At 32.2% G+C, this 14,138-nt stretch overlaps 1 protein-coding gene across 3 annotated transcripts in view; it reads right to left on the reverse strand.

The window, feature by feature from the left end:
* The window catches only part of LOC134717762 (protein RFT1 homolog), a 30,079-nt gene that overhangs the window by 12,970 nt on the left and 2,971 nt on the right, over positions 1-14,138 (reverse strand). For all 3 annotated transcript variants that reach the window (XM_063580266.1, XM_063580272.1, XM_063580259.1), the window contains exons 2-8: positions 13,706-13,819; positions 11,399-11,519; positions 10,729-10,814; positions 5,423-5,539; positions 4,300-4,489; positions 2,351-2,452; positions 155-289 (exon numbers count right to left, since the gene is read on the reverse strand). In XM_063580266.1, the coding sequence (XP_063436336.1) occupies positions 155-289; positions 2,351-2,452; positions 4,300-4,489; positions 5,423-5,539; positions 10,729-10,814; positions 11,399-11,467 (699 nt within the window). In that variant the 5' untranslated portion in view covers positions 11,468-11,519; positions 13,706-13,819. The remainder of the gene's footprint in view (positions 1-154; positions 290-2,350; positions 2,453-4,299; positions 4,490-5,422; positions 5,540-10,728; positions 10,815-11,398; positions 11,520-13,705; positions 13,820-14,138) is intronic.

Here is a 14,138-nt window from a genome sequence, read left to right on the forward strand (position 1 = left end):
CAATAATTAAAACTGGCATTTTGTAATATTTTAACTGAATTAAGCATGACTTTTCTCAAAATGGTAAAAATTAAAATCGCATTAAAGTGTAAAATGACAAAATCGCAATAATAAATGCACGCAATAATTTCTGAATTTACAGTAATCAACATACCTTAGTTTCAGACCACTTTGGAAAAAAGTCTCTGGTAGATTGAAAGGCAAATTTTTTATCAACTTCATCTCCAGTATTTACGTAAATCCAAAAGAATGTATAATAGGTTATAACATATAAGATCTCTCCTATAATCTGAAATATAAATATTATACATTTAGAAACACAGCAGTGCACTAAAAATCAACTGTAGATCATTTAACAATTCTGTTATTTTTCAGGAATTTTTTCTTCAGTCAAAGGGAGATGATACCATAAAGTTAGTCACCCAAATCATAAAGCAACCTTAATCAGATGTACCCTTATGTATCCTCATTTTTCTCAAGAACTGCAGGTTTTACCAATTGTTGAAAAATCTGGGAGAGTTAATTTTCATGAAACTTTTTTATGTGCACTAATTCCAAAACTTAGACCATTAAAGAAAAACAAACTGTAACAAGATATTTTACACCTGTGACCTATATACCACAAATCACCTCCAGATCTGCTGATATAAAATCAAAACATTACTGTGAAAAAATCAGCTCCAAATCTGCATGAAATTCTTTAATCTGAACAATTTGATGTTTGATCATTCAGGTATCTATAATACTAAAATAACGAGGTCCAATTTGTCAGCCGTCATCGGATAAAAACGACAATCAAAGAATTCAACTTTATATATAGCTAATATAGGACAATGGTGTAGATTAAAAATTACACCACTCCAGGCCCTTTTGTTTTCCACTTAATTAAGATTGAAAATAATTAACAAGTTCCAGGTCGTATCCGGTACCGATACCAATAGTATATTCACCTGTTACCCATTACCTTATCTGTACGTTCCGCATCTGACAAGACGCACCACCAAACGGTGTATTTAGGATTTCACTATATATACACGGGTCATAATCACAGATTATCACAAGGTTGACACTACTAAATTCAATCTTTGTCAAATTGTTCCCTATTGTTGTATTTTAATCAGTAAGACTTTCTAAGATAACAATACAATTACTAAAAATCTGGACTTAAAAGTAAGGTATATAGGTGTTCCAGACCATACGAGTATTTGAACTGTACGCGTACGGTCCAGACTGTATACGTATACTCATACGGTCCGACCATACGCATAAGTCGGACCGTATGAGTATACACGTACGGTCCAGTACGAGCTGACCATACATGTTATTTGATCCTATCGGTTGAATTGAAACAATCTTTATTTTTAGTTTTACAAATTGTTATTGATAATTTATTACAATTAGATAGATAAAATGAACAAACGAACAATTGAAATTAGGTATTTGTTTAATTGTATATCTGAATCCTATATTGGTACTCTTGCCCAAGGTGACACAATTCAAGTAACGTAATATTTTTAGCATTTTCATGTTTGCAGTTCCCATGTATGTTCTTTTGCATTTGCATTTTTTGGTAAAGTTGCTAAATATTCTAAAACAATTGAACTCCCACTTTATGTTTACTTCTGATATCTTCATTTTCAGCGTTCATAATATAATTAATGTATAACTGACCGACATGGTTAATACAAGAGATTTACATATTTAATTAGCGTGAATAAAAAAAGTTAAAATATAAAGTTTTTGTTTCAATTACAATTGAACTTTTTTATATTAATTTGATAGTTAAGTTATGTTGATCTGCTATCTCCATTTGTATCTAATAAACTTGACGAACTTTTTAATATTAGTCAGACATTACGCGCCGTATGACTATTTTGAAAAGGTATGCATACGGTCCAGAACGTACCAGTACGGTCCAAATACTCATACGGTCTGGAACATAGGTACAGTTTTCAATTTGTTAGCGGGCATAACGTAAAACAGCGAATCAAAGAATTTTTAAAACATTATTTATACCTAATATAGGACAATGATGTTGATTAAAAAATATTCCATTCCAGAAGCTTTTGTTTTCCAAAAAATTAATATCACCAATAATTGATAAGTTCCAGGTTGACGGGTTCAAACAGACAGATTTGAAAGCAGAAAAAACTGTGTATCTTATAATCGGCAGATGACAATACCAACACTAAAATAAGGCTTACGCATAGGTATATACTTAAATTAGTAACGCACCCGCAATATCACAGGTGTGTTCTAGTATCTTTATATATTTTTACATAACATGATTGTCATCAGTAATATTTCTCAAACAGGGGGGAAAAAATATGACTTATAAACTATAACTTGCCAGTCCTACTGCAAAACATGTAATTCCCCACTCTGGCCTCGACCATAAAAGTATGACTGCTATCAAAACTTTAAAGGATTCCCCAACAGCTACAGCACCTACCTACAAATAAACAGAAACACATTACTATGCAAAATACACATGCAGAATCATCAATAGCACACTATGTCATGCTCACACTCTCAATCCATGCATCACGACATTCAGTCCGAGAACTCATTATTTCGTAGTGCATTTCTTTTAAAACATAAATGAAAATAAGAAAATCTCACCTGGGCTTTCTCAAAGAAACTTTTACAGTGTGTTGTACTACTTTTGGGACAAATTATATCAAAATTATTGAAAACTTCATCTGCTCTCACTCAAATATGGACAATTTTATGTTTAGGGCGTCTTGAAACCTTTTGACAGCTTCCAAAGTGCTAATTTCAACCTTTTTCAGCTGGACCAAATCACTACTTTCCTTTAAAATTCTGAACCCAAATTTTGTTAAACTGTAATTTCATCCCCCTACTTGCAATATGAGGCATTAAACATGGAGAAAAAATTTGGAAGGGGTATAAAAATTAATGGCAAGTAACCCACTGTCAACATTAGGGACAATATTTGTGAACAACGAAAATCAAGGGACAACAATGGTGGTCTATGACCTAATTTGAGGCTTTTTATTATTAATGCAGACATATCATGTTACATGAATTTATTTTTGTTTTTAATCATTCTATTTTTTTCTTCTTTAATATTGGCAAAATCACGAAAACTATTCCTGTTTTGAATTTCTTCTAATGAAGTGTCAATTCCTTGACGACACATTTTACATTATGTTTGAAAAATATACACAAGTATTCAGTATACAGGAAGTTGATCAGCTATAGCTGTGAAAACACATCACTCTTATAGCTTGCTCAAATTCATGCTCGATACAAGATTTTATGAAGCTTTGATTTGTAAATTCTGAGAAAAAAGTGGTGACAATTTGATTGGATTGACAGATAGCAATAAACCTCCTTCTTCTGAGCAATGGTATAATAATAACACAGCAGAAGAAAACTGGAAATGTACTGTTAAGACAGAAAGCATGATTTTCTTTGAAATCACTTTTTCAAAGTTTATAGCCATCAAACTTTTTTAACAGGAAACATAAGTTTATGGGGGTATTTTTTGGGCAAAAAAATAGTCTGCAATTTTAAATACAACAAAACTTATACAGTGAAACCTGCCCAAACCGAACACCCACGGGAGTCTGCATTTTGATCTGTTTGCACAGGTGTTTGGATTGAAGAGGTAAACGGAAGTCAACACCAAAATAATTTTGGCGCTTACTGACAATGAATAATAGGTGACACAATGGACAACAATTTATTTTCGTGTTGATTTAGATGTAAATGTAAAAATATAAGTAGATGAAAATACTGCTATATTTTTGTTTAAAAACAAATCAAACGCCAGTCTGTCAATCACGCTCATGTGAAACTGTAAATCGTTCAATGATGTCCAAGTGGACCAATTTTGTTTTATATTTATTTTCTCATCCTATAATACACTGACCAATTCAGATTCCCAGTCATTGTCAACCAACGATTCGTAGTTTAGTTGAGATCGTCATTGTACACATGTGTTCTCGGACTAGAATGGCCACGTGCTGACTGATATTTCTCCACAAGATAAGAGTGAAACAACAGCAGGGGTCCAGTTTATTCTCAGACTTTATCTTTCCTAAATAGCTAATGGAAATCTCCAGGAGCACTGAGAACATGGACACAAAACCATGCTAAATAATTTGTAATAACAACTCACCAGTTAAATTCACATACCCTCAGAAATACTCTGTCATCCTGTGTTTGTTTAATTAAATCACGCAAATAATTAAAAATTAAAAATACTTTTCTGTTTTGATTGCGGTTTTGTCAGGGTTTAGTTTACCCAGGTTTCATTGTACTATAACTCACCCGTAGACCTGTAAAGAAATTAGACACTGCTACAGTGAAATGTGGTCTTGCTAACGTTGCTATTACAGCAGCCATTGCATAAGAGATAACACCAACATAGTAGTTTGGAATGATTTCAGGATCTGGACATTTCCACACATACAACCATACCACTATACATATACAACTTAACAGCCATGTCAGTGGAACTCTGAAATGTAGCATTTTAACTATTTTATATCAAGATTACCAACTAAACTTTGACATATAATTCATTTTATGCACTTTCAATACTTTATACATATTTTATACTTACAAGTTATATACATACATTAGGGGCCAGCTGAAGGACGCCTCCAGGTGCAGGAATTTTTCGCTACATTGAAGACCTGTTGGTGACCTTCTGCTGTTGGTTTTTTTATTTGGTCGGGTTGTTGTCTCTTTGACACATTCCCCATTTCCATTCTCAATTTTATTTTCAAAAACAATTTCCTTGAAACAGTTTACAGTAATTGCAACCTCAGCCATTACTGTTTGATGTGAACTTATGTGATTGGTCAATAATCAGTAAAGTAATGGTAGTACACAATACAAATTTTACAAATGAATACATTAGGTTATTTAGTGTCCCATTTTAGGGGGATAGATGAGCACTGAAAAATATGTTTAAACCAGCAACATTCTATAATGGCCTGTCCCAAGTCAGGATCCTGTAGTTCAGTGGTTGTTGTTTCTTGTCTGTCATATTTGTTTTTATGTAAACTGTTTTGTTCTTAATTAAATAGTTAAGCTTTATTGTTGGAAACTTATCACAAATTTTAATGTAAGGACCTATTTATATAGACAATTATACCGATGTGTTTTGAACATTGTTGAAGGCTGTACTGTGCCTGCCTAAAATAGCTTCCTACCACTTTATTTCAACTTTGGTTGATAGGTGTCTTATCCGCAATCATACCCCATCCTTTCCTTCTTATCTATAATTTTTTCTATTTTCTTAATTCAACAGGAGGCTAGAATTTTTCTGTTTATAAATATTATAATAACTGTAAACCCTCAAGGCTGCTTAAACATATTGTTATGAAAAAATTTACAAAAATAGGTATCCTTATAATACTAATAAACCAGGAGTTCCCAGACTTACGTCAGCCACATTAAGTTGATGACCTGCCTCCAAGTCGTTCCCTCTATTTTACTAAGACTAGCATTATCAAATGCTTCTGTACCCAAAAACAATACTGTAGTATATAACAGGTACAATCTACAATTAAAAGGAAAAATATTGAAATAAAATGTATAGATATCAATAAAGATATAAACTAGAGGCTCTAAAGAGCCTGTGTCGCTCACCTTGGTCTATGTGCATATTAAACAAAGGACACAAATGGATTCATGACAAAATTGTATTTTGGTGATGGTGATGTGTTTGAAGTTCTTACTTTACTGAACGATTTTGCTTCTTACAATTATATCTATAATGAACTTTGCCCATTAGTAACAGAAGACTATATTTGGTAAAAATTTACATAAATTTACCAAATTAATGAAAATTGTTAAAAATTGACTATAAAGGGCAATAACTCCTTAAGGGGTCAATTGACCATTTAGGTCATGTTGACTTATTTGTAGATCTTACTTTGCTGAACATTATTGCTGTTTACAGTTTATCGCTATCTATAATAGTATTCAAGATAACCAAAAACGGCAAAACTTCTTTAAAAATTACCAATTGGAGGGCAGCAACCCAACAACCAGTTGTCCAATTCATCTGAAAAATTCAGGGCAGATAGATATTGACTTGATTAACAATTTAACTTCTTGTCAGATTTGCTCTAGATGCTTTGGTTTCATAGTTATAAGCCAAAAACTGCATTTTACCCCTATGTTCTATTTTTAGCCGTGGCGGCCATCTTGGTTGAATGGCCAGGTCATCGGACACATTTTTCAAACTAGATACCCCAAAGATGATTGTGGCCTAGTAGTTTCAGTGGAGATTTTGTAAAAGATTACTTAGATTTATGAAAAATGGTTAAAGATTGACTATAAAGGGCAATAACTCCTAAAGGGGTCAACTGACCATTTTGGTCATGTTGACTTATTTGTAGATCTTACTTTGCTGAACATTATTGCTGTTTACATTTTATCTCTATCTATAATAATATTCAAGATAATAACCAAAAACAGCAAAATTTCCTCAAAATTACCAATTCAGGGGCAGCAACCCAACAACCGATTGACCGATTCATCTGAAAATTTCAGGGCAGATAGATCTTGACCTGATAAACATTTTTATCCCATGTCAGATTTCCTCAAAATGCTTTGGTTTTTGAGTTATAAGCCAAAAACTGCATTTTACCCCTATGTTCTATTTTTAGCGGTGGCGGCCATCTTGGTTGGTTGACCAGGTCACGCCACACATTTTTTAAACTAGATACCCCAAAGATGATTGTGGCCAAGTTTGAATTAATTTGGCCCAGTAGTTTCAGAGGAGAAGATTTTTGTAAAAGATTACTTTAATTTACGAAAAATGGTTAAAAATTGACTATAAAGGGCAATAACTCCTAAACGGGTCAACTGACCATTTTGGTCATGTTGACTTATTTGTAGATCTTACTTTGCTGAACATTATTGCTGTTTACAGTTTATCTCTATCTATAATAATATTCAAGATAATAACCAAAAACAGCAAAATTTCCTCAAAATTACCAATTCAGGGGCAGCAACCCAACAACCGATTGACTGATTCATCTGAAAATTTCAGGGCAGATAGATCTTGACCTGATAAACATTTTTACCCCATGTCAGATTTGCTCTAAATGCTTTGGTTTCTGAGTTATAAGCCAAAAACTGCATTTTACCCCTATGTTCTATTTTTAGCCGTGGCGGCCATCTTGGTTGGTTGACCGGGTCACGCCACACATTTTTTAAACTAGATACCCCAATGATGATTGTGGCCAAGTTTGGTTTGATTTGGCCCAGTAGTTTCAGAGGAGAAGATTTTTGTAAAAGTTAACGACGACGGACGACGACGGACGACGACGGACGACGGACGACGACGACGACGACGGACGCCGGACGCAAAGTGATGGGAATAGCTCACTTGGCCCTTCGGGCCAGGTGAGCTAATAATATGTATAGATAAACTAGCGGCTCTAAAGAGCCTGTGTTGCTCACCTTGGTCTATGTGAATATTAAACAAAACAAGCAGATGGATTCATGACAAAATTGTGTTTTGATGATGGTGATGTTTTTGTAGATCTTACTCTACTGAACATTCTTGTTGCTACAATTATCTCTATCTATAATGAACTTGGCCCAGTAATTACAGTGGAAAATATTTTCTAAAAATCTACAAAAATTTATGAAAAATGTAAAAAATTGACTATAAAGGGAATGCAATAACTCCTTAGGGGGTCAATTGACCATTTCAGTCATGTTGACTTATTTGTAGATTTTACTTTGCTGAACATTATTGCTGTTAACAGTTTATCTCAATCTATAATAGTATTGAAGATAATAACCAACAACATGAACAAGAGGCTGTCACAACGACAGCAAACCGGATTTATTGACATTTATTCGTGTCCTGGCAATATCACAAGAACCATTACTGATGAATGATGAAAGTGAAAATCATCAATATCAAATTTGATCTCCATTTTGTCATCAGTATCAACATATTAAAATTTGAAAAGCTTAGATTGAATGGTTCATGAGTAAATGCAATAAAGTGAATGGAAAGGCCATTTTACGATCTTTCAAGAACCATAACTCCTGAACGGTCAAAGTCAAAATCGTCATTATTGAACTTGACCTCTATTTTGTCATCAGTAACAACATATAAAAATTCCAAAAGCTTTGGTTGAATGGTTCATGAGAAAATGCACGGACACAACTGGAAACACCATTTTTCAATATTTCAAAAACCATAACTCCTGAAGGGTAAAAGTCAAAATCGTCATTATTGAACTTGACCTCCATTTTGTCATCAGTAACAACATACTAAAATTTGGGAAGCTTTCAAAGAACAGTTCATGTGTAAATACACGGACACGACTGGAAACTCCATTTTTCAATCTTTCAAGAACCATAACTCCTGAACGGTAAAAGTCAAAATCGTCATTATTGAACTTGACCTCCATTTTGTCATCAGTAACAACATATTAAAATTTGGGAAGCTTTGGTAGAACAGTTCATGCCTAAAAGCACTGACACGACTGGAAAAAACATTTTTCAATCTTTCAAATACCATAACTCCTGAACGGTAAGAGTCAAAATCGCCATTATTGAACTTGACCTTCATTTAGTTGTCAGTAACAACATATTAATATTTTAAAAGCTTTAGTTGAACAGTTCATGAGTTAATGCACGGACAACATTTGATTGCTGGCAGGCCGCCTGACTGCCCGGTTGCCCTCCGTACATCCCCAAATCAATAACCAACATTTTTGTCACAAAAATCCGGTTAAAAAGTGCAACATTTCTTTAAAATTACCAATTCAGGGGCAGCAACCCAACAACAGGTTTTCCGATTCATCTGAAAATTTCAGGGCAGATAGATCTTGACCTGATAAACAATTTTACCCCACGTCAGATTTGCTCTAAATTCTTTCATTGGTTTTTGAGTTATTAGCCAAAAATTGCATTTTACCCCCATGTTCCATTTTAAGCCGTGGTGGCCATCTTGGTTGGTTGACCGGGTCACCAGACACATTTTTAAAATAAGATATCCCATAGATGATTGTGGCCAAGTTTGGATTAATTTGGCCCAGCAGTTTCAGAGGAGAAGATCTTTGTAAAAGATTACAAAGATTTACGAAAAATGGTTAAAAATTGACTATATAGGGCAATTACTCCTAAAGGGGTCAACTGACCATTTCGGTCATGTTGACTTATTTGTAAATCTTACTTTGCTGAACATTATTGCTATTTACAGTTTATTTCTATCTTTAATAATATTCAAGATAATAACCAAAAACGGTAAAATTTCCTTAAAATCACCAATTCAGGGGCAGCAACCCATCAACAGGTTGTCCGATTCATCTGAAAATTTCAGGGCAGATGGATCTTTACCTGATAAATGATTATACACATGTCAGATTTGCTCTTAATGCTTTGGTTTTTGAGGTATTAGCAAAAACTCCTTTTTACCCCCATGTTCTATTTTTAGCCATGGCGGCCATCTTGATTGGTTGACCGGGTCACCAGACACATTTTTTAAACAAGATACCCCAATGATTATTGTGGCCAAGTTTGGATTAATTTGGCCCAGCAGTTTGAGAGGAGAAGATTTTTGTAAAAGATTACTAAGATTTACGAAAAATGGTTAAAAATTGACTATAAAGGGCAATAACTCCTAAAGGGGTCAACTGACCATTTCGGTCGTGTTGACTTATTTGTAAATCTTACTTAACTGAACATTATTGCTGTTTAAAGTTTATCTCTATCTATAATAATATTCAAGATAATAACCAAAAACAGTAAAATTTCCTTAAACTGTTTCAGAGAAGATTTTTGTAAAAGTTAACAGACGACGGACGCAAAGTGATGGGAAAAGCTCACTTGGCCTTTCGGGTGAGCTAAAAAAGGATCACAATATGAAATATTTTCTGAATTGCCTAATAATTCTATCCTGTACTATAATGTATGATTGTCATGATTGTATGACTAGAATTAAGTATAACATCAATCAATGGTTGCATGGACATTGTAAATAACTCTCTGCATATGTTTACTTGAAACGATTAGTCTCCAAAATGTTTGTTGTATATATATATATATTTAAAGCAGATTTGTTAAATTCAGGTTACATTAGAATAAGGAAATATGTATAATAAACTTACATCAACTATGGTATCAGAACTAACAAAAAAATATATCTGATATGAGAATGATGCAGTTGTCTTTCTTAGGTCAAATTTAGCTGGATTTTTATCTTATAAAAGTTTTTTCCACAAATATTGAACAAGTGTTAGTTAGACACCACAGGATACTTTTTTCTTTGGGTGGTGGAGGTGGAAGGTAATACAATAGAGGGGAGGGGGTAGCAGTAGTTGTCTCTGTGTCTCTTCATACAAGGATGGGTACCTAGGTTGTACTTAATAAATTCAGTCACACTTTATATTTTGGTTAATATATATAGCAGCATTTAACAACTAGTTGAATTTTTTTTCTTCATCAAAACGTTTTCTATTAATTTTGCTCTAAAGAAAAAAGTCCAAGTGTGCAAAATGTAACTGGTTTCTATCTGTTATGTCACTCTTGTGGAACCTGAACTGCAAACCAATAATTGTGTGTGTTTTGAATGAGTTAATGGTACAGTTTCAAATTTTTGTTCGCTCATATTTCTAAAATATTGACCAGAAGGAAAGGAGCATTGAATTAACTTGTATGTAGATCGCACCTGTACTTCCTATAAATTGAGGGTAAAAGATTACTATGTTTTCTTACCGTATATTCACTACACCCAGCATGTCTTTTGAAGCCAGTCTGATCACAATCATGTTCAAAACAAATGAGATCATCTTTAGAAATAACTGGAAAACACATAAAAAGTAAACATGTAAAAGTATTCTACATATTTTTTATTCAATTTTTGTTTATTTGTACTGAACTATTTCAGACTCATTGTGGGGATTGGTATAAAGTCAACATGTACAAGAGTACCGCAAACTTTTCAGTTTCTTTTAAAATTATAGTTGGCATTAAATGTATTGCATCTGTCTATTCTTTAAAACTGTATATTGACCTCTATAATATATGAATGTGTCTTGTTTAATTGTGTATAATGAATGGAATTGCTGTCTCACTTGTGATTACCTGTTGCCTTGTTTTACTCATATGCATGATATAGTAGTACCTAATATTTTATTTATTTTGCATAAATCAAAATTTGATTTATATTTTCCTGTAACCAACATCACCAAGGGGAGGTAAAATGAAGCGCATGTGCAGAAATTTTCCATTTGGCAGTGCAGAATATGTTTTGTGTGAAATGAGAACTACATGTACCTGTTGATTAATTTAACACCTGTATGAAAATTTTAAGCATTGAAATTGCAAAATAACAACCAGCTGAAGTTTTCAACAATAAAAATTTTGATATTCTAAGATGATTTACCTGTAGAACCATATTATATGTTGCTGCATGAGCAGACTTTCTCAACATCTCGAATCGTGTCAACTTCATGGTGAGATTTCTTTACAACCAACAATACAAACAACTGAGTATTTCACTTCGACTGTACAATAAAAAAAAAAGACCATATAAAATAATCATAATAATATTGTCTGTATATCAATTGCCACAAACATAAATGTTAGACATGTTCAAAATATTCAAAATTCTATATTTTTCTCAAAAGACTACAATGAACCATTGGATACTATGTGTGCAGCCATTTTTTGAAGATACATTTTTGTAACATGGTATTCAAAATTGGCTAATCTTGAGTAGTAGTTGTGTGCAGCTGATAATTTGTTTTTTTACTTCTAGACACTTTGAATGCAGAATTGACAGGCAAGGGAGATAAGTACAAAATGCATTAGAAGCAACTTGCACAAACCTTAATATTTTTTGTTTTGACTAATAAATATGATAAAAAAAAAGACTTTCATCAAATTTCTAACAAATAAACGTTCTAATCTGTATATTGAAAAAAGCTTCTATGATGCCTGTTGGGAAATCATTTGTATTATGCAATCTATAACTCTTCAATTCCAAAATCAAACAATGAAATTATCTAATATGTTATCAGCTTTGATGAAATTTCAAAATATTGACAAACAATTTTTCTTTTCAATTTCGTTTTTTATAAATTGCTTTTATCTTTAAACCAAGTCCATAGAATTTTTTCATAAATCAATACCCAACATCACAAATCTGTTATATTATAGCAAAAGTAGTGTGACCTGTTATAGTAAACAAACAGTTGGTTTTCAAGTAAATCTGTTAATCAAAAATTATCGCTATTTTGTGCATTGTTCCTTTGATTTTTTTTGTGATAATTTTCATATCATGCTTCTCGCTTGAGATGGAAAAATTATCGCTAGAAACTAAGGAGACCACGTGGCGTTGCTAACGAAATTGACAACGTCGTCATAGGTAAAATAGCGATAAACAGATTATCATTGGTCATCTCAACGATAATCTATAATTACCAGTGAAAGTTAATTTCATAATTAAGCTATCTTGTAGCTGCAGTATGAAAATGTAACCACAATTGTTATATGGACATTGGTTATTTCTATTTTTCATCATCTCAAATGCAATTTCATGAATTTCGGATTGTTTTTATATTACATATTAAGTTTTACAAAACACCAAATTTTAGTGGCTACATTTTGAAAATTACACTAATCATAGAGAGGATGTTTCCTAGTATCAAATGTGTATCACGTCTTAGCAAATTTACATTGATGCTAAAAAAAATTATATTCAATCAATATTAATACTATGCAAAAAAAAAGATCTTCCTAACGAGTCTTTTGTGTATTTTTACGTTGGGTCAATCATATGATATAACATCCATAATTACTTCTATCATAGAAAAAGTATTTGTAATTACATTTGTATATATTTGTAAAACTATTCATTGCAACATAAAACTTATAGAATTCAGTTATATTGTGGTTTATTCTGGATAATTTCAGAACAATATTGCACACAAATGTATCTGGAAACTTTCCCTTTAGGCATGATAGACCAAGTTATAGTTATTTTAGTATGAAAGAGTTATGCTTGTGATAGTTTCTTATATTTCTGAAGGAAAAATTTTCCACAAAATTTAATGAGAAATATATTCAGTGATTACTCTATAGAGTTATTCACATCACTGATTTTTAATTGAAGAATGTTTGAACTAATCTGCAGATATATACAACGTTAAATATAATTATTGATTAATTCATAGTTTGTCTATAAAAATAGATTTAAATACAACATAATTATGAATACATTTAAAACATTGTCACTTAACACACTGCATGTAAAAATGTGCTTTGCCACTCATGTAAATGATTTTATGTATATTATACTTAAAACCTTGAAAAAAATCAGTGAATTTCAAAGTACTATTAGGAATGTAGGGTTATTTCATACACGAGGGGAAATATTATCATGAATAGATTTTTATTGAAACACCTTGGAGAGCCATTTATATGCTACAAAGGATACTTGTCCATTTTTGTGCAGAAACCCTTTTATTGTATATACCAAAGCTTGATAAACTCTTTCATTGTCTTCTGAAACATATTTTTGTCCAAGATGCCACATTGCTAATTTGAAGCTTTTTGCATTAGTGCAATATAATCATATAATACATCATGTTCAAACAAACTACAAGTAATGTTCTGTATGAAATATGTTCATTTATGTTTTCGCTATAGAATATATAACAATATGAAGACATTTCAATGTACAACAAACCTGCAAAATTTCTGGCTTTTTCAAGTTTATTCTTGTAAAATTAAGGCATTATCCGAAATATTCAACCAATATTTATTCCAGGAATTCCAGCTAATCTAATTTTTATGTCCACAACTGAAAATATAAATTTGATAACATTGTATTCTAATTGAATGAAACTTTGGTTATACATGTATAATTTAATATTCAACTGATCTCAAATTACAAAATATCAGTTTTTCAGGTGTATTTTTTAAAACTTGTTTGTATACCATCTGTTACCCAGTCAATAAAAAGAATACTAATAATATAACATGCAGTTTCCATGTATGGAATGATATTAAATTATAGTAATTCTAGAACATCCAATCCTTTGTTCAGTTTCTATCCAACCTCCTTTGTTCAGTTTCTAGCCAATCTAGGCAACATCTTTCTATCATTGTTTTAATTACCA

The sequence above is a fragment of the Mytilus trossulus genome, chromosome 1 (assembly GCF_036588685.1).
Source record: "Mytilus trossulus isolate FHL-02 chromosome 1, PNRI_Mtr1.1.1.hap1, whole genome shotgun sequence".
NCBI classification, from domain to species: domain Eukaryota; kingdom Metazoa; phylum Mollusca; class Bivalvia; order Mytilida; family Mytilidae; genus Mytilus; species Mytilus trossulus.